Source organism: Myxocyprinus asiaticus, chromosome 32 (genome assembly GCF_019703515.2).
Source record: "Myxocyprinus asiaticus isolate MX2 ecotype Aquarium Trade chromosome 32, UBuf_Myxa_2, whole genome shotgun sequence".
In the NCBI taxonomy this organism is placed as follows: Eukaryota; Metazoa; Chordata; class Actinopteri; order Cypriniformes; family Catostomidae; genus Myxocyprinus; species Myxocyprinus asiaticus.
Window position 1 is genome coordinate 30,873,583 of NC_059375.1, and position 21,628 is coordinate 30,895,210.

At 37.2% G+C, this 21,628-nt stretch overlaps 2 protein-coding genes across 8 annotated transcripts in view; one reads left to right on the plus strand and one right to left on the minus strand.

Moving 5' to 3' along the window:
• Positions 1-13,788, minus strand: part of LOC127422940 (vesicle transport through interaction with t-SNAREs homolog 1A-like) — a 182,400-nt gene extending 168,612 nt beyond the window's left edge. For all 6 annotated transcript variants that reach the window (XM_051666837.1, XM_051666835.1, XM_051666836.1 and 3 more), the window contains exons 1-2: positions 13,611-13,788; positions 798-856 (exon numbers count right to left, since the gene is read on the minus strand). In XM_051666837.1, coding sequence (XP_051522797.1) covers positions 798-856; positions 13,611-13,704 — 153 coding nt within the window. In that variant the 5' untranslated portion in view covers positions 13,705-13,788. The remainder of the gene's footprint in view (positions 1-797; positions 857-13,610) is intronic.
• A 31-nt stretch (positions 13,789-13,819) lies between these two features.
• On the plus strand, positions 13,820-21,582 carry LOC127422944 (palmitoyltransferase ZDHHC6). 2 transcript variants are annotated; one of them, XM_051666845.1, is made up of 11 exons: positions 13,820-14,011; positions 15,365-15,872; positions 16,297-16,388; positions 16,582-16,741; positions 18,401-18,562; positions 18,885-18,938; positions 19,547-19,714; positions 19,831-19,872; positions 19,957-20,102; positions 20,282-20,328; positions 20,662-21,582. In XM_051666845.1, exons 2-11 carry the CDS (start codon positions 15,606-15,608, stop codon positions 20,760-20,762), a joined length of 1,239 nt encoding a protein of 412 aa, XP_051522805.1. In that variant the 5' UTR covers positions 13,820-14,011; positions 15,365-15,605; the 3' UTR covers positions 20,763-21,582. The 2 variants fall into 2 exon arrangements, with proteins under 2 accessions (XP_051522805.1, XP_051522804.1); XM_051666844.1 differs by having other exon boundaries at positions 13,820-14,004.
• The last annotated feature ends 46 nt before the right edge of the window (positions 21,583-21,628 follow it).

Here is a 21,628-nt window from a genome sequence, read left to right on the forward strand (position 1 = left end):
TTTTCGGTTATCGATGCAATTGTCGAAATGTGCTATTCACAGTCAGCCATGATTAATTTATTCCTTAAGTGATCGTGTCCAATAACAGGGTGGTAACCAAACCAAGTAGCATTCAGCTGGTCATGTGATCTAAACATGGTGGCCCCTATGACACAGCCCAGTTCATTTGTAATATAAAGCACATTTTATTTGCCGACTGATATAGCTGAATTCTTCATCTCATGTGAGTGAAAATAAGTACTAATTTATTTAGGAGGAATAATTTTTAATGGGGAAAAAAATACTGAGTGCACTACTTTGAGACAGAAAAACTGATATTTATGACACAATTTAACTGTCTAGTTTGTTTAATGTCAAATTATGTACATGGTAGTAGGCAAATCAAGTCATGTTAGGAGGTGCCGCTTCATTAAAACCTCTGGTGTGGTTTAGCTTTGACAACTACGACATGTGTCCATGTCACATGTGAGCAAACCCGTGTGCACAAAAGGGCCCTGCTGACTTACACTGTCCAATCAACATGACATGATGGGACAGTTTACATGCGACACACATCCCTCCTTTCGGCACCTGCCACGGCGCCTTCCCCCAATAATGGCATGAAATGTGTCACACGGTGTCACTTAAAAGCGCATTATGTGGATGTGATCACACCGTTAGCACCGAGCAGCCTTCAGCCAGATAAAGAGTGTCTGATGTCACCAGCGACATTGCAGGTGTTGTTTATGCAGGGGGGGATTTTTCCAAATTCATTATTTAGAAAACGAGTGACTGGAAATTACTGATCAAAGACCCACCAACTCTCTGACTTCTTCAAGCTGTTTGTCGACATTTAGAACCAGCTGTGTCTTCTCCTCTGAAAGGGAAAGAGAGGAAAACATATTGATCAGTGGATGGAGGAGCTGTGCTTTATGACAACAGCCTGACTCCCACACAACAACAAGGGAGCAAATAAAAACAAGCTTGCATTTGAAGATATATTTACACATTCTCGACACACAAAGATCCATATTTGATGTGTCTTATTTTTCCATGTGTAAATGCCTTTGTTAGTTTGTGAAGGACCACAGAGACACCTCTTGGCAACTTAAAAGAGGAGAGATGTTAAAATGCCAAACTCTACCATTCTACCACCCACTTACAATGAGCACAAAAAGGTTGTGTTGGTTTTCAGCCACTGGTAAGAGCAAGGACACAATATAGAGTATGGCCTATTGTTTTTAGTGTAATTTACATGCAAATCACCACATTAAAGTAAAAAAATATATATATAATAAATATAATTAGATTTATTATTAACAATAATTACCATTTTAACAGCCCTCTATATTGCGAGTACATCACTCGCATATGTGACTAAAATATGTCTGTTATTAGTCACTGGCTAGTAAATATTCAGATTACACTCGCCAGTGTGGCAAAGCACCAATATCTTTTTACTGAATAAGCAGATGGCGATTAAGAAGTTAAATTCAGCCTCATCTTTTACTGCGTGTTGTGTCTCGTGAGCGCGCACTCACACGGAAATTTACCTTATTTGGCTGCTGTGGGTCCTGAGGTTGCGGTGTCACCATCACTTTAGTTAAGCCATGATTTGCCATAGTTACATTTACATAGCATTTAACGGCGTCAACTCTGATTTTGGTGAAACTTTTCCACTGTTTTCAAGACATGTTCTGCATTACATCATGGCTACAGAGCAGTGTAACGCAGCTGTTTGATGTCTGTTGGAAGGTAAAAAGTGTTGCAAAACACGCGAGAGCTTGTAGATTTGAATTTGAGAACTTGTATAATAATTATTTGTACAAGCAAGTAAATACTTATTATGCAAGTAAAAGTTTCCTTTTTGCTCATTCTGTGTATTGTGTTTCCAAAAACGCGATCCTAACACCCCATTTTCATTTAATCTCTCTTTTAATATCCTTTCTGTTATTTACAGTCAATTGATTATCATAATGGTAAAAAGAAACATGAATTCTAATAACACATTGCAAGTATGAGGTAAAAACAACTGCAACTTCTCTCTCGTTAATGTACAATGCGCTCATTCACAACCGTAAACATCTGATCGCGGAGCTACCTCTTCTCTTAAAGAGACAGTACCATTTTAGCACTCGTTATACATATGAATGTAAACTCAATGTAAATCGCACAAGTGCATATAAAAAACATTCAACTAAATGTAGTAATATAGTACATTTAATAAAAGTGTAAAAACTAATTTTGAAAGTGACAATCATACATTATGTGTAATAATATTTTAACGTCAGAAAGCACTGTAAATATTAAAGAATTTAACAAATAGGCTCTTGCAGCATCTATCCAGGGGTTTGGTAATTTTTTTTGCATAGTGGTTTTGATAGAGTAGCACATAAATAATACTTTTTATAATACAGTGTTTCCCCTATATGCATTTTGCAGTGGCTCATTTAATATTCTTGACACAACGTAATGCTTGCCAGCCCCAGTCAGCTGTGCGCTTTCTACACTGCGAAAGAGACCCCCACCCACCACACACACGTATGATGGCAGTGGATTGGAACATCTTACTGACCAATCATTTAGCGCTTTCCTCGTGAATATTAATGAGCCATTTTGCAGAATGAAACAGCGCTACCCGGACCATTTATCAACTCGGCTCAATGGACAGAGCAGCGCGAGCATAGAGCAGGTGCGGTAATTCGCGGTCTCAACCACACAGACTATTTTAAATGTGCTTTTGAACCAGTGAGATGCGTGGCGGGGATTGCGAAACCCGTTTGAATGTGGTACAGAATTGTCTGTTGCAAAACTCTCATGTCTCGGTGATGAAACTAGTTTAAAATAAACAGCCCCCACATTCTATATGGCACTGACAAAAACAAAAACAAAAAACAGGAGAAAACATCAATTAGAAGGCCTTTCAATTCTCACAACACAAGGCTGACAAACATTTACCATGGATTTACTATAGTAACACTAACTGTAATAACTATGGTAGTTGTGTCAGAAAATTTTTCTAAATGTATTTAGACTGCTGTTGAATTAAAATAATGCCATAGTTCTTTATATAGAAAACATAGTTAACCATGGTAAAGAGGAGCCATGCATGGTTTTACATTTGGTTACCATGGTCTTATTACAAATATATAATATTTTATATTATATAATAAAATATGGATATTATGGTAGAACTATGTTACATTTTCATAATTATTATGGAGCAAGCCATCAGTTTTCCATCTGTGTAAAATCTGTTCTCTTGTAATGCTCTCTGATTGTAGAAAAATGTAAGTGTTTTGCTTGCCTTCAGAAATTCCAAGAGATTACTGTAGTTTAATCAGTAGGAGCCAGATGAAAGGAATCTGTAAAAGAGACCCAACTTAGACACACCGTCAGAATATTTCAATTTAGCCCTATAAATATTCGGTGTTAATTTTTTTCCACAGATGTTACTATTGTTAATATCATAATTTTCATCTGCATCCCAACCTTAAACTCAATTCTTTACTGTCAAATGTGCTTTTTAATGCACATTAGGGCTGAACGATTAACAGAAATAAAATCGAAATCGCGATATTACCTAGTGCGATTTTCAAACTGCGAGGGCTGTGATTTAATTAAACACTGTAAATATTCTCAACGTGCTACCGTTGTGCTGCGCCTATGTGCACAGCTGTTTTGTCTGTAGTGTGTAGTGCTTTCTTAAATACATGTAAACGGGATTATTGTATTACACATGTGGTTTCAGAGTGGTTCTGTGCTCCATACACACAAACTCTATCTGGTGCCCTGAGTGACAGATGTGCTCCGAGTTCAGTTAGTTGTGCTAACGTGCACTGAGCACATTATTTAAAGCAGGGTTTTGTTGACAGCAAGGCAGATGAGAGCATTTCACTGCATTAAAAGGCTGTTGTCAACTCAGCTTCAAACACCATAAACTTCCGGCCCTTCAGTTTCAAAATAAAAGCTTCCACCGAAATAAAGGCTTGAGGGTTTACTGGGACTGTTTAGCAAGTTAAGAAATTATTAAAGAAATAAATGACTATTAAATAAAAAATAATAATGAATTATTATAGTAATAATGATAATAATTTTTATACAATAATATATTTCTATAAAAATGTCTTAACATTATTATTGTTGCAATAATATAAATTCAAGTTGACTGGGTTTCAAAAAAATTATGAAAAGTAATTGTGATGCTATTATGTAATATTATTGGTAATTTCATGGGTGCTACCAAAGCATGTGCTGCTGCCACATTTTCGACAGGCCCTTAAGGGTACATAGAAGCCCTAATGTGGCCCAGGCTAAAATTGAGTTTGACACCCCTGTTTTAAGCTATTCCTCCACCAACGCGTGTTAATACGGGTCTGGCATTGTGGACTCATGGACGCGTGCACAATGGCACCGCTGCTGAAAACACTGTAATATAATTATTAAATAATTGTTATGTAATTCTATGTTCATAATTAGGTTCCAACCTTGTGAATATTTTGTTAAAAATGTGTATGAAATTTCAAATAGTGACAACAGCTTGTATCATTATTAAAAATGCAATTTTATTTTATTTTTTTAGATTAGATTCAACTTGATTGTCATTGTGCACAGTACAGATAAAGATACTTTTTCTAGATTTCTATGAAACGCAGTTTTTTCTAGTTTTTATGACATCATATGAATTGATAGAATGTGACATTTGTAATTTGTTAAAAAATCTAAAACTATTTTCATAAAATTATGAAAAGTGAAATATAAAATAAAATGTACAACCCCTCATACTATATTGTGTGAAGTCATATATATGACTATAGATATGTGAAGATGTCCCTTTCTCGATTTGCTTCATATCACATGACATCAAAAGTCTGGTGAGTAAAAATAAAAATAGGGGGTAGAGGGTTGTTTAAATTCTTCCACCAAGTAATATACTTAATTAGCCTAACTGTAGGCTGTACACTATTACCAAACAATTTAACAATCAAAGATAATTCACTTGGTGCTGATTAAGATAGCACATTCCTTATCCAAGCAGATTTCAATTTTATAATTAAGCAATACTTTTTTAATGTTTTTAAATTTTCAATGTTTATGGAATGGCCCCATTCACTTCCATTTCATTTCCAGGACTTGAATTATTTGTTTTCTAATTTTGAGCTTTACACGATCCAAGCAGGCTATAAATGATAATAATGCCATGAAAGACCACCGCTACATCCACTGATCAAACACGACCAGTGAAGCACAATGCCATGAAAGACCACCGCTACATCCACTGATCAAACACGACCAGTGAAGCACACCAAAAACCATGTCAACCGAAAACACAAATCATAAAAAAGAAGCATCAACTGAAATCAAACCAGGATGCTGTCGATAAGCTGGAAACTAAAGTGAACTTCTGTTTTGCCCTTTGGCTTTCCAATGTCTTTTGGTGGTCATCAATCCATTTTTAAAATCTGTGTGCAACTGCACAGCCCACACAGTGTAAACAGCCAGGGGCCATTCCCTACAAGGTGAGCAAACAGAAGGGCCTCTATTCACCCCTGGCATAGTGCAGGTTGAAATACATATATCTCACTATTGCAGGTGCATGGGGCAGCACCACAAGGTCAGAAGCTCTTTGGGCAAAGCATTGCACTAAGAAAAGTTAGCTTTGCATCTCTGCTCAATTTTTTATTGTGTGTGATTGACAGATGGTTCTCTTTGTGCAAATCTACCTACAAAAACACCCATTTATGTTTAATGGAGCAAGAGCTTTCATTATAGTCAAATTCATATTTCACAACAAGTTTTGCGCTGCTCAACAAAACAAAACATCTTGGCGATTCTTGCGTGAATGAATGCAGTCAGCTTGAGCAAGAAATGTCCAAGAGCATTTTATCGGTCCACTGGCCTTTATCAGTGTTTACATATGTGACCCTGTACAATGGCATGAACACAACAACATTACCCCTTTTGTTAATGCCATTGTTGTCAGACCATACGGTCATAAACAAATCTGTGCACCTTATAAAAAGGAAACGGCTCCTTTATGGGCATAATTGTGATGTGAATTCAAGAGCAGAACTCCTCTGGCAACAGTGAGTACATTTGGCCATCACTAATGAGCTCCCTTTGCTTATGGCTTTGTTCACATTAAGTGAACTTATTTAAATACATTTAGCAGCTGGTGGTGGGCTGGTCTGATGACACACTGTTTGTTTCTGCCAAGCTCTGAAGAAGCAATTTAAGCTTCAACAATTCAACACATTGTACACTCTCATAATGCAAAGAAAAGCCAATCGCTGACAGCAATTGTTTGACAGTGCTTACCGAACCACACTTACGCCCTATGATTATGAATAAGCAATTAATCTCTCTCACCTTTTATCCATGAACAATAGAAGCACAAAGCCAGTGCATTAGGCTATTAAAGACTAGATCTCTGACGGTTAATATTGACTGAAAGCAAGAAATTATATGAAAAGTAACTGTACTGTCTAAAAGTAACATTTCACTGACTTTCAGGTTCAATTCAGGACATTCAGAGCATGATCTTATATCATGTTAGCCTAACTGTATTGCATAGTTGATGTGTTTAAGTCATGTACTGAATTTTGAACTGAAACTGAACTGTGTTTCTAAGAGTGGTTCACAAGGTGGGCATAAAATAAAAAGCTATATCTAAATAAAAAGGCATCCTCATAAGTATTTTAAAATAGAATAGTCTACACTAGTGTAAACCCTAATGCTCAAAATAATTAATTGTTTTGAGTAGGGAAAAATGTAATCATATAAATTAGTTCAAATAAATTAACCTTGATGAGAATTTAGACTTTTGAGTTCAACAAAACTGACACCTTTTAAGTAACCTGAATTGTTTTGTTGTTTTGATATTAATTAACTTGTCTCTATAAATTTCATCTCAAACTGGACAGATGATTTCTATGTCCAAGCATGCTTTGCATGGCACTTGACAGAGTAAATGTTCATATTAAGTGTTATTTAATGTGTCTTTTTGCAAGATGAATGTAAAGGAGGAGATTTGTTAGTGTTTAAAGTTGTGTTGTGTTATTTAGAAGATTTTCTGTAATGTTGGAGTTTTGGGGGTTATTATACTGGTGAATAGTGGAGCTTGAGCTTAGGTTGAGGACAGGTACAATTTAAGAATGTTCTATATTGCTTAACTCATTAAGCAAGTGCTATGCTAATAAAAGCATAGTGTAACCAATTAGTGTGCTTTCAGCATGCTAGCAAACTAGCTAGTTTTAGCTAGTACTAGCTAGTTAGGTTCCCTCTACCTCAAGTATTTAAATTAAGATTATATGGTCATTTTAAGTTCAGCCAAATAGTTAAATTTAAAGTTAAGCGCAATCAACATGCATGAGTAGTACAAAATCAAAATATAACATTTCTGATTACTTAAACTTGTAATTTATTAACATAACTGATAACCTCACATTTTAAAACTTATTTGGGTTTACAGTGTAGGCCTAATCATTTTTTAGAAATACTTTATTTCTAATAAACTCTAATCATACTTTCCCTTCCGGCACAATTTTAAAACAAAAAGGGTCTAAACTGTTTTGCACATACAGTTGTGCTCAAAAGTTTGCATACCCTGGCAGAAATTGTGAAATTTTGGCATTGATTTTGAAAATATGACTGATCATGCAAAAAAACTGTGCTCCTTGAAACAACCACACCATCTTTTTCCAGAGCAGCCTGTATTTCTCCTGAAGTTACCTGTGGGTTTTTCTTTGTAACCTGAACAATTCTTCTGGCAGTTGTGGCTGAAATCTTTCTTGGTCTACCTGACCTTGGCTTGGTATCAAGAGATCCCCAAATTTTCCACTTCTTAATAAGTGATTGAACAGTACTGACTTGCATTTAAGGCTTTGGATATCTTTTTATATCTTTTTCCATCTTTATAATGTTCCATTACCTTGTTACGCAGGTCTTTTGACAGTTCTTTTCTGCTCCCCATGGCTCAGTATCTAGCCTGCTCAGTGCATCCACGTGAGAGCTAACAAACTCATTGACTATTTATACACAGACACTAATTGCAATTTAAAAAGCCACAGGTATGAGAAATTAACCTTTAATTGCCATTTAAACCTGTGTGTGTCACCTTGTGTGTCTGTAACAAGGCCAAACATTCAAGGGTATGTAAACTTTTGATCAAGGCCATTTGGGTGATTTCTGTTATCATTACGATTTAAAAAGGAGCCAAACAACTATGTGATGATAAATGGCTTCATATGATCACTATCCTTAAATAAAAGACAGTTTTTTTTTGTTTGTTTTTTGCATGATCAGTCATATTTTAAAAATCAATGCCAAAATTTCACAATTTCTGCCAGGGTATGCAAACTTTTGAGCACCACTGTAATATCACTAAACTAAAACTTAAAAATGATTGCTGGGTTTAGACACTGATTATAGCAAACAAGAATTAAAGAAGGAAAAAAGAAAAAGATGTCATACAGATAAAAATGGTAAACACCGACATGGCTTGCATTTGTCACCAAAGAGGATTTCAAACAAATACATAAAGTCCCTATGTGAATGTTTGGAAAAATAAAATCAAAAAATGAATAAATAGAAACAATAAAAATTATAAATAATAAGAAAATTAAGAAAAGTATCAGAGTACCATATCATAAACAAGATTAATAAATTCGACCAGCCTTGTCTCATGATAATTACGTGACCACGGCAACATTTTTGCAAAATGAAGTTACGTGCCTTATTACACATGTGGCTGCAGTTTCCCAGTGAAATGTCCAGCGGGGGGCGCCAAAGGCGAGTGAAATGACGCCGTAATCAGACGATTATTAAGGATTATTAACCATTAACAAGGTTATGGTGAATATTAGATAGAGGTTTTAATGAGTAAATGTACTTCCATACCTAAAACTTTACCTAAAACTAACCAATAGTGATCTAAAATGAAATGAGAGGTAGACACAAAACAGACATCCTTACCTTTAACCAATGCCTAAACCTAACCGACAGTGTCCAAAAACAAAATGAGAAATGAAAAGCAGAATATAACATGACATGAGTAACAGTGCGAAAAATAAGCGTTTATAAAGTCATAATCAGCCGTTGTAATCATGATTTGTGTGAAAATGAATAAAAAAGCACAGTTGTTGTAGTGCCTCTAGTGTTGTAGCACCTCTAGTGTAGGAAACTGTGACAGAACGTAGAATTCGGCACATAAAAGTCAGTTTGAAAAAAACTTAGTTATAGTAACCTTCATTATATGAGACAACGTCATATTTGATACAGGATAAAACATATGAGGACAATGCAGAGGCAACTAAGTGAAGAAACGGGCTATCCTTTAATAAAAATGCCATAAATAAAATCAGGACAATCTTGATACTGAACTCCATATCCACAGTTCAAAATATCGCTCGAAAATATGATAGAAAAAATATATATTTATAATGCAGAGAATAAAAATAAACATTTATTTATCTATTTCAGCTCTACTTCACCTGAATTTAGATTAGGGATGGGCATTTTGAGTAACTTTGTAGTACTCTAAAACATAAAAATAACGAGTAGTCAATCACTTGAAATTTAGAATTTAAGTTCAACCTTAGAACCTGTTTATCTTTCCTGTTAAATGACATGCATCCACAGCGCCGATCAATAGGCTACACTGAGTTTAGGCGAGGTGAGAAAAGCAGTTTTATTGTTGCCCACGGCAGGCACAGGCACAAAGGTAAATCGAACTGCAATATTTGAGTAGTGTTTTTACTAGTCTGATATTTAAAGCAGAATGAGTACTCGATTAATGGATTACTCATGCACATCCCTTTTCAATTTTTTCTTTCAAACAAACCTCAACTACTACCATCAAATGAAATCAGATCATAACAAAATTAGCCACAAAAAAAAAACCCACACTGTAGTGATAGGAACGATTATAAAAAATACAGGCTATTTCACCATCATTAGAGCAGCTAGATTTGTGCTGGGTACATGAGATTTGGAGCCCATAATTTTCTGGTGAAAACTACAAAGAATGTGAGATGTTGTCGTTTACTGTACTGGAAAAGTCCTAGAGACAGCGAGTTTTGATAATGCTTTATCTATCAAGCACTGAAGTTATTTATGGATTCTCTGAGCATTTTCTCACCAATCCATTTCCACACACTCATCACATAGCATAGTTTAGTAACCCTATTGTTGTTACAAACCCATCAGACTTTCTATATTCCGTAGAACACCAAAAGAGTAGTTTGGCAGAATGTTAGTTCAGTCAGAGAAAAAAAAAAAAATAATCCAATGAAAGTGAATAGTGACTGTGGTTAACATTCTGCCATCTCCATTTGAGTTCCACAAAAGAAGAAAAAAGTCATAGGTTTAGAACCACTCATGAGGTTGAATAAATTATGACAGAATTGTAATTTTTGGGTGAACTAAACACTCACTGAGCACTAATCACTAATCTAATCAGCCAATCGTGTGGCAGCAGTGCAATGCATAAAATTATGCAGATATGCGTCAGGAGCTTCAGTTAATGTTCACATCAACCATCAGAATGGGGGAAAAAATTTCATCTCAGTGATCTCATGATTTCCACGATGTCATGATTGTTGGTGCCAGACGGGCTGGCTTGAGTATTTCTGTAACTGCTGATCTCCTGGGATTTTCACGCACAACAGTCTCTAGAATTTACTCTGAATGGTGCCAAAAACAAAAAACATCCAGTGAGCGGCAATTCTGCAGACGGAAACGCCTTGTTGATGAGAGAGATCAACTGAGAATGGCTACGGTAGAAAGGCTACGATAACTCAGATAACCACTCTGTACAATTGTAGTGAGCAGAATAGCATCTCAGAATGTACAACACGTCGAACCTTGAGGCAGATGGGCTACAACAGCAGAAAACCATGTTGGGTTCCACTTCTGTCAGCCAAGAACAGATAGCTGAGGCTGCAGTGGCACAGGCCCACCAAAACTGGACAGTTAAAGACTGGAAAAATGTAGCCTGGTCTGATGAATCTCCATTTCTGCTGAGGCACACAGATGGTAGGGTCACAATTTGGCACCAACAGCATGAATCCATGGACCCAACCTGTGTTGTCATTTCAGGCTGGTGGTGGTGCTGTAATGGTGTGGGGAATGTTTTCTTGGCACACTTTGGGCCCGTAAATACCAATCAATCATCACTTCAATCAATCACACAATCATGCTACAGCCTATTTGTACATTGTTCCTGACATGTGCATCCCTTCATGGCCACAATTTACCCATCTTCTAATGGCTATTTCCAGCATGATAATGCACAATGTCACAACGCAAAAGTCATGAACATGGTTTCATGAACAAGTCAATGAGTTCACTGTTGTTCAGTGGCCTTCCCAAACACCAGATCTGAATCCAATAGAACACTTTTGGGATGTGATAGAACAGGAGGTTCGCAGCATGAATGTGCAGCTGACAAATCAGCAGAAATTGCGTGATGCAATCATGTTATCGTGGACCAGAATCTCAAAGGAATTTTCAACAACTTGTGGAATCCATGCCAAGAAGAACTGAGGCTGTTTTGAGAGCAAAGGGAGGCCCTACCCAGTATTAGTATAGTGTTCCTAATAAAGTGCTCAGTGAGTGTACATTTAATATACATACCCTTTGATCAAGATGCCTGTTAGGTATAGACATCCTGATATAAAGCCCAAGCATTTAGTATACAGCTGAAGTCAGAAGTGTGCACACACTTAGGTTGAAGTTATTAAAACTAATTTTTTAACCACTCCTCGTTTAGGACATCTACTTTGTGCATGACACAAGTACATTTTCCAACAATTGTTTACAGACAGATTGTTTCACTTTTAATTGCCTATATTACAATTCCAGTGGGTCAGAAGTTCACATACACTAAGTTAACTGTGCCTTTAAACAGTTTGGAATATTCCAGAAAATTATGTCAAGCCTTTAGACAATTAGCTTCTGATAGGAGGTGTACTGAATTGGAGGTGTACCTGTGGATGTATTTTAAGGCCTACCTTCAAACTCAGTGCCTCTTTGCTTGACATCATGGGAAAATCAAAAGAAATCAGCCATGACCTCAGAAAAAAAAATTGTGGATCTCCACAAGTCTGGTTCATCCTTGGGAGCAAACCAAGGACCAAATGCCTGAAGGTACCACGTTCATCTGCACAAACAATAGTACACAAGTATAAACACCATGGGACCATGCAGCCATCATACCGCTCAGGAAGGAGATGCATTCTGTCTCCTAGAGATGAATGTAGTTTGGTGCGAAAAGTGCAAATCAATCCCAGAACAACAGCAGAGGACCTTGTGAAGATGCTGGAGGAAACAGGTAGACAAGTTTCTATATCCACAGTAAAATGTGTCCTTTATCTACATAATCTGAAAGGCTGCTCAGCAAAGAAGAAGCCACTGCTCCAAAACCACCATAAAAAAGCCAGACTACAGTTTGCAAGTGCACATGGGGAAAAGGGCTTACTTTTTGGAGAAATGTCCTCTGGTCTGATGAAACAAAAATTTTACTGTTTGGCCATAATGACCATTGTTATGTTTGGAAGAAAAAGGGTGAGGCTTGCAAGCCGAAGAACACCATCCCAACCGTGAAGCATGGGGGTGGCAGCATCATGTTGTGGGGGTGCTTTGCTGTAGGAGGGTCTGGTGCACTTCACAAAATAGATGGCATCATGAGGAAGGAAATTATGTGGATATATTGTAGCAACATCTCAAGACATCAGCCAGGAAGTTAAAATTTTGGTCGCAAATGGGTCTTCCAAATGGACAATGACCCCAAGCATACCTCCAAAGTTGTGGCAAAATGGCTTAAGGACAACAAAGTCAAGGTATTGGAGTGGCCATCACAAAGCTCTGACCCCAATAAGATAGAAAATTTGTGGGCAGAACTGAAAAAGCGTGTGCGAGCAAGGAGGCTTTCAAACCTGACAGAGTTCTGACTCTGTTACACCAGTTCTGTCTGGAAGAATGGGCCAAAATTCCAGCAACTTATTGTGAGAAGCTTGTGGAAGGTTACCCAAAACGTTTGACCCAAGTTAAACAATTTAAAGGCAATGCTACCAAATACTAACAAAGTGTATGTAAACTTCTGACCCACTGGGAATGTGATGAAAGAAATAAAAGTTGAAACAAATCATTCTCTCTACAATTATCCTGACATTTCACATTCTTAAAATAGTGATCCTAACTGACCTGATACAGGGAATGTTTACTATGATTAAACATTCCCTATTTACACTGTTTTGGCACTGACAAGCAAAATAAAAACAGAGGTGTCAAATTAGGACATTTTTTCTTGCACCTTTGTCTCTCTCATATTTTTGAAGCAGAAGTGTATGCAGTGTATACTGTGCTGTGCTAAACTACAACCTCTATAACACACAACATAAGATCCAAGAGCCATCCTGAATCCTCGCACATCACTGAAGACACACTGGATATCTGACACCCCCTGTCTCTCATGAAACTATAGCTCATTTGACAGTTGATCTAGCAAGTTTTTAAATAACACACTAACAAGAAACACCAGCACCACGAATGAGCAATTAAATGAAGAAGGTTGTTTATGTCCTCACAAAATTGATGCTTTGCTAAAAGTAGCTCATTTGACATCCACTTACCACCGGCTAATTTGGGTATTCTTCCAATTTTGTTGGTTATTTCGGCCGTGAGGGTGCCGAAATCCTGTTCGTACGCTTCAAAATCCGAAGACATTGTTGTATTTTTATTTTAAAAAGATTATAACAGGGATAAAGTGGGCTGCGCTACACTGTTGCTTGCGTTGACTTATTATTGACGTCGGCGTCACTTCCGGGTGGTGTCACTGGATTTATTTGTCGGTCCCTTCCTGTAAATGGTTCCGACGTGGTGTCATTTGCGGTTGTTATTGCATTATCGTTCTCGACAAAACATATTTTGATTGATACACTATCATTGGCGTGGCTGTTAAATCTGGGCAGTTTTTTCTTTGAAACTGATCGCCGGAGAAGACACGAGGAAGGAAGTCTCGAGGAGGTATGCGGTAATGATTAAATTTTCATTTACAAAACAGTCTTTATTTACCACACAGCTATATATACACGGCTACAGTTACGTTAAAGATAATTACAGCATTGCAATAATGTCTCTATTAGTAAACAGGGCCTTTTTCAGTGCATGCGTCAGTAATAATAGTCTAACATTAATTTGGCGTGATCACTTACTAACTGTAGAGATAAAGGCCATTTCTACAGTTAGGCACGATTGTCTCATGTATTATACAACAATATATTGGATTGAATTTAAGATGTAGAATCAGATTGCACTTGAAAATTATGATGAGTAAAAGAGTCATGCAGCCTGACAGCAACAGGATAGAGTTCCTGTGTCTTCTGGACCTGCACAGCATTTAATATTTAAAGATCTGTTCATGTATTTGTTTGTTTGTTATCTATATCACCGCCAGTCTCAGATACAGACAGTGTTATGAAACAGATCAGGACATTTAAACCCATGCTATGGATTATGTAGACTCCAGTGGTTTAATCCATGTCTTCAGAAGGTATAAAATAGGTGTGGGTGAGAAGAATATCAATATTTAAAGGTGCACTCAGTATCTTTTGGACACTGACACCTAGCGGCTTGGATGCAGTATAATTTAAAATCAATAGTTTTCATTTTCAGATGCCATTGTAGAAATGTAGTATTCACAGTCAACCATTATTACTTTAATCAATGAGTGAAAGTGTCAAATAACAGGATGGTTACTGAGATTATGTGAGTAGTATTCGGCTGGTCATGTGATTCTAACATGGCAGCCCCCATGTGCGGACCCTCTCCATGTAGAATAAAACAACTTTTATAAGGTTGCTGATATGACTGGAGTCTTAATTTTAATGTGAGTGGTCATGATTTCCTACATCTATTGCAAAACTACAATTCATGTCTTTAGGAGTTAAACTTTTTAATAAGGAAAAAATTACTGAGTGCACCTTTAAGTCCTGTTTTACTATAAATCTCTACTTTCACTTTCACATTTTTCTTTTGTTTTTGGCAATTCGCATTCTTTGTGCATATCGCCATCCACTGCTCAGGGAGGAGACTTTATAGTAAAAAAGGACATAAATATTGATCTGTTTCTCACCCACATCTATCATATCACTTCTGAAATTCAATGGAGTTGTATGGATAATTTTTATGCTGCATTTGTGTGCTTTTTGGACCTTCAAAGTTTTGTCCACCATTCACTTGCATTCACCTACAGAGCTGAGATATTCTTCTAAAAATCTTCATTTATGTTAAGAAGAAGAAAGAAAGTCACACATATCTGGGGTGACATGAGGGTCAGTAAATGATGTGAGAATTTTCATTTTTTTCTGTCTTTTTTTTTTCTCAGATGGATGGCTCGGCTTCAGCTCGAGAATAGAGCAATCAGAGGCTTATTACGGAAGGATGCTACACGCTGACAGAGCCTGTAACTCTAGGAAACGGCTGGCCCCTGTGACTGGTGACGTAGCCGATCGTTGGTTGTTTCGGAGAAGATTATGGTTAATTCATTGCAGTAAACACAGACCGCACGCCTGACTACGTGATCAGTTACTTTGGGGAACTTAAAGACGTTGCAATACTACTAAACCATGAACATACTATCTGCTATAATTGTGTTTGAGAACCTCCATGAGGTCAAGAGGCTTTTTCACTGGGGTCCTATCATCGCACTGACAGTCATCGGTGTGTGCTCCTCCATGGCTGTACTGGACTCCATTATCTGGTACTGGCCACTGGACACCACTGGAGGCAGCATCAACTTCATTATGCTCATTAACTGGACTGTCCTCATTCTTTACAACTACTTTAATGCCATGTTTGTGGGCCCTGGGTATATTCCTCTAGAGTGGAATCCGGTAAGGAAGATTAACTGTGTTTTGGGGTGTTTTGAGAAGGTTGTGCAAGGATCTTTAAAGCAGAAGTGTGTAATTTTTTCGATGTTAAAATACGATCTCCAGTTCTAGCTTAATTTATAGAGACAAATGTAAGTAATGCATTTGTATGTTGATTTCCACAAAGTGCATCCCAACCAGCCCTGAACAGCAACATTGGATCCAACCAATGGTGAGAGTTTGGGGCAGGGTCCTCTGTTTGTCGACCAGTGGCAGACGGGGGGAGAGTTAGGGAAACCTGTTTGCAAACAATAAGTATTTTCGCAGTTTCATTAGTGATGCACACTTCAGCTTTAAACATGTGTGTTATATCTAACCTTTTGTGTTATGCTCTGTTTTCTTTCAGCATTTGTCTAATATCACTTATGTTGTTTGTGTTTTCTAACAGGAAAAGCAACAAGACATAATGTACTTACAGTTCTGTAGATTGTGCCAAGGTTATAAAGCTCCTAGGTCACATCACTGTCGGAAGTGTAACAGGTAGGCCTAGATCTGACTGAAACCCCCCCCGCCCCCCCCCCTCCACCCCATGACAGAAATTAATATGGATATGTTTTAAGAAGTCGTTTATGCTATGCATCATTAACCAAAAAAAAACAAAAAACTTTTTGTGGTTTATTTAAAACAAAAAAAACAAAAAAAAAAAATTTACGTTTATTTCCCACATCTCCAGGTGTGTGATGAAAATGGATCATCATTGTCCTTGGATCAACAACTGCTGTGGTCACTTGAATCATGCCTACTTCACCAGCTTCCTTCTGCTTGCTCCTCTGGGCTGTATACATGCTGCATTTATCTTTGTCATGACCATGTACTCTCAACTCTATGATAGGGTGAGTATTATTCTGGTGATCATTTAGTTCCCTGTTAATACAGCTTTTATTTCTACTGTTGTCAAACATCATTTTACTGTGTACTGAGTCAATTTAATGAGTGACATGTATTTAAAGGAATAGTTCAGCCAAAAATGAAGATTCTCTCATCATTTACTAATCCCTGAAGCCATAATAGATGTGTATGACTTTCTTTCTTCTGCTGAACACAAACAAAGATTTTTAGAAGAATATCTCAGCTCTGTAGTACCATACAATTCAAGTGAATGGTGACCAAATTTTCAAGCTCTAAAAAGCACATAAAGGCAGAATAGAAATAATCCATACAACTCCAGTGGTTTAATCCATGTCTTCTGAAATTATGTAATCATTTTAGGTGAGAACAGACCAAAATGTTAGTCCTTTTTCACTGTCCATCTTGCCTTTGCAGATAGGCACGATCATGATTTCAGCCTCAATAAAGCTTCCTACTGCTTGATGTATGCACAGAGCACTAGATGGCGCTAGGAAGTGTAATAAAGCTTGAAATCATGGTCCGTTCTCACCCAAAACCAATTGGAAAGCTTCGTAAAATATGGATTAATACCACTGGAGTCTTATGGATTTCTTCTATGCTGCCTTTATGTGCTTTATGGAGCTTTGAAGTGCTGGCCACCAACCACTTGCATTGTATGGACCTACAGAGTTGAGATATTCTTCTAAAAATATTTGTGTTCTTTAGAATAAAGAAAGTCATACACATCTGGGATGGCATGAGGATGAGTAAATGATGAGAGAATTTTCATTTTTGGGTGACCTGTTCCTTTAATTATTTTGTGGTGCTACTTATAATTACACTTTGTTCTTGTTAGTTCTATTGTAATTATTTATAATAATATGTAGTAGATGTAGCATTTTCACTTTGGATAAAAACAAATGTTATCATTATTGTGATTCTCTGTGCTTGCATACAATGTAAATACACTATATGGCCAAAATTATGTGGACACCCCCTTCTAATTAAAGAGTTTGGTTACTCCGTTAATATCAGTGAAGATGAATCATAATTCTACTCCAAACAAAGGCATTCTAGGGCATTCTGTGCTTCCAACTTTAATGCAACAGTTTGGGGAGAGCCCTTTTCTATTCCAGCATGACAATGCCCCTGTGCACAAAGCAAAGTCCGTAAAGAAATGGTTTACTGTGTCTGATGTGGAAGAAATTGACTGGCCTGCACAAAGCCCAGACCTGAACCCCACTGAACACCTTTGGGGTGAATTGGAACGCCAACTGAAAGCCAGGCACCATTGCCCAACATCAGTGGGACCTTCGGACCTCAGTGTTGCACTTGTGTCTGAATGGGAGCAAATCCCTGCAGCCATGTCACTACATACAGTATAGTGGAAAGCCTTCCCAGAAGAGTGGAAGTTGTTGTTGCACCAAAGGGGGAAATTGATGCCTATGGTTTTGAAATTGAAGGTTCATCAGCACATATGGTGTCCACAAACTTTTGGCCATATAGTGTATGCCAGATATATCAATGATTGTGTCCTCACTACATTCACTTTGCTTTGAAATGGCTAAAATTAGATTTTGCTGAAATGTTCAGTCATTTCTAATACTAGGACTCTTTACTAATGGTTGTTGTGGTTATGTTCTGTCCCGCTATCTTGGCTTTAGATCTCATTTGGGTGGAGCACAGTGAAGATTGACATTAGCGCTGCTCGGCACATCCACCATCCCATTATGCCTTTCAGCATTGCAGCGTTCGCAGCCACTCTCTTCGCATTGGGATTGGCGCTGGGTACCACAATTGCTGTCGGCATGCTGTTTTTTATACAGGTAGAACATCCTTTGAGACTCCTAGAAACCTTTAGTCAGAGTACATGTCATATTTGACTTGACACTAATTAAAACACGGCTGTGAGGGATAGAAGTACAGCCTGTTAAATACTTTTGCATACACATGCGTTGACCTTTCAGCTGGCAAAACATTTTGTCCCCTAAAAACTATTATAAAGATCCAATATATTTTCAATGTTTTTTGTCAGCTAGCATAGGTGCTTGGACCTTACTAACGTCTAAGTGTTGCATAGTTTGCTTGTAACAGCATTAAAGGATGTCACTGTGATTGGTTTATCAGCAGTTTTCTCTTTTCTTTTAGATGAAGGTGATTCTTCGAAACAAAACTTCAATAGAAGTATGGATTGATGAGAAAGTAAGCTTGTTTAAGTTTTCGCTACGCTTATCTGCTAAAGGAAGTGACCTGATCCAGTATCCCTTTCCTAATCTAATACACTCCAGCAACTGACTTTGAAGAGTTCTCTTTTAAAGGCTTTCTTGAATTATGAGCACTTGGTGTCATCAACATCTACTTAGTGACACGTAGAGGCGCTGAAATTATTTTTGATGGAAACAGCCAAAATCATGCTTCACCAAACACCCCATTATTGTCATAAGGATTGAAAGCAGTTCCAGTCATTTTTATCTGACCAGAGTCAAAGCAACTTAATATCTAAAATCAGTGTATAGTTATTTCAGTAATGTATCATTTATGCATTTTAATTTATGTAATTTAGTAATTTTTTAAAGGTACTTTTTTAAAATGTTTTTGTAATTCTATAGATTTTGGGGATGTTCATGCACGGGTATAAGCGCTCAATCTGTTTAATTGAGTAGTAATCTCAAAGACACGCTGTTTTACAATTCTGTGTGACTAGCTGAGTTCTTGTAGAGGTTATTTGTAAAACCACAGTGTTGCCCACGCTGACGTCAGTAGATCATGTGGGTTTTATTACATTAAAGCAAGAATCAACGTTTTCCCAGGCCAAAGACAGAATCCAGTACTACCAAACAGGTGAAGAGTTTATCTTCCCCTATGACCTGGGCAGCCGATGGGAGAACTTTAAACAGGTGTTTACCTGGTCTGGTACCCCCGTGGGAGATGGAATCGAATGGCCTGTACATGAAAAGTGTCACCAGTATACTCTAACCGTAAGTACTAATGTTTCTGCATATTTTCTCTTATGATAATCCTTAAGTATTATATAACAGATAAATACAGCTCTGTAGCTCAATTGGTAATGATATTTCTGTTTCCCTTCCATCAGATTGAGCAGCTGAAGCAAAAACATGATAAACGTCAGCGAAGTGTGAGTATTGTTGTAACCTCCTTCAAACACTAGAGGACAGTGTATACAAAAGAAGAGTTCAAATGAAAAACTTAATCTTTGCAGGTGGAATACAGAGTTGTGGAGGACTTCAATGGGGCTTGTTGCCCACTGGCGAAGGGGCTAAACACTTTCTTTAGGACACCATGTACAGAGGAGCCCAGGATTAAACTCACAAAGGGGGAAACCATCTTTGCTACAAGGGGAACAAAGTGAGCCACTTTTCTGGCATTTTTAGTCATAGACAGTTGGTATATATATATATATATATATATATATATATAACGTTTTATTCACCCTACATTCTATTAGGCCAGCTGCTCTTATTTACTGTTTAACTGCTATCATTTGCATGTTGTGTAAATGAGCATGCATTCTTGTTAATCAACAGGTGGTGGATGTATGGAGATAAAGTTTTGAAAGAGGAACAGGCAAAAGGTAAAATTTGCAAAATGTCTCAAGAATTTGTTGTAAGATGAAAGACTTCAATAATAGGGTACAACGGGGATAATATCCCTAAAACAGAAAATGATGCCATACGCACCTGATTGCATTTTTATAAAACTCAATCTCTCTGGCAGCTGTTCTTTGGAAATAAAATGTTATATTAAAGAAGTTTACAGAAGTTAACTTTGGGGTGCCCTATATTTTACACTTTGTGACCAGAAAAAAAAAGGGGTGCCATTTTCCCTAAGGTTTGTCTTAAGCCCCGTTGTACCCTACTCTTTATTAAAGTATATATGTGTAATATGATTCCTTTCCCTGTTCTAGCTGGAGTTCGTATTAGAGGATGGTTCCCACGACGATGTGTTGAGAAGTGTCACTATGACTCGGCGAATGATTCGACAAGTGAAGAAAAAAAAGAACAATAGTGCAGAATTGTACATTTCACTGTTCATTTTAAACAGAGGACCTAATATTAGGGCCATGCATTTTTAACCCAGCAGTGATGCAAATTTCTAAAGTGTATTGTGTCATGTCTAATTCTTTTGTAATGCTGTTCAATAGCACCAGCGCTAAGTGTTGACAAATCGGTGGCAAAACCAACAGATAAACCCTGCTGGAACAAAAACAGCTTAAAACCAGCCTAAGCTGGTTTGCTGGGACCGGATTCACAAAACGTTCTTAAGAAGAAAATTCTTCTTAACTACCATTTTCTTCTTTAATTTCTACGAATATTTTGTATTCCCAAAAAACTTCTTAAGAAAGTTCTTATCTTTTTTTTCTGAAGAACTATTTCATGAATCCGGCCCCTGGTTAGTAGAGGAATTTTGGGCTGGTTTAAGCTGTTTTGTTTAGCAGGGCTGGCACCCCAAAGTTAACTTCTGTAAACTTCTGTAATATAACATTTTATTTCCAAAGAACAGCTGGCAGAGAAATTGATTTTTTTTTTTTTTAATGCAATCAGGGGCATATGGCATTATGTTCTGTATTAGGTATTATTAAGATGTTTACTTGAAACATTTCTCTCTTTCTTTCTTTATTCCTTTCTCTCTTGCTTGCTCTCTCTGTCTTTGATGCTACACTGATTATGCAAAGCCTTTCACTAGTTGTAACAAGGTTTTTGTCATGCAAATTATCTTAATTGTTTGTATAGTGGAAAAAACTATTTCATTTTATTTTTGATGACTTTTTTTGTAAAACTGAAGTCAACCTCACTGGTCAAATAAACAACCATGCTCTGTACAATAATCTCTATTTTATTTGTACTTTTTTTTTTTTTTTTTTTTACAACAAA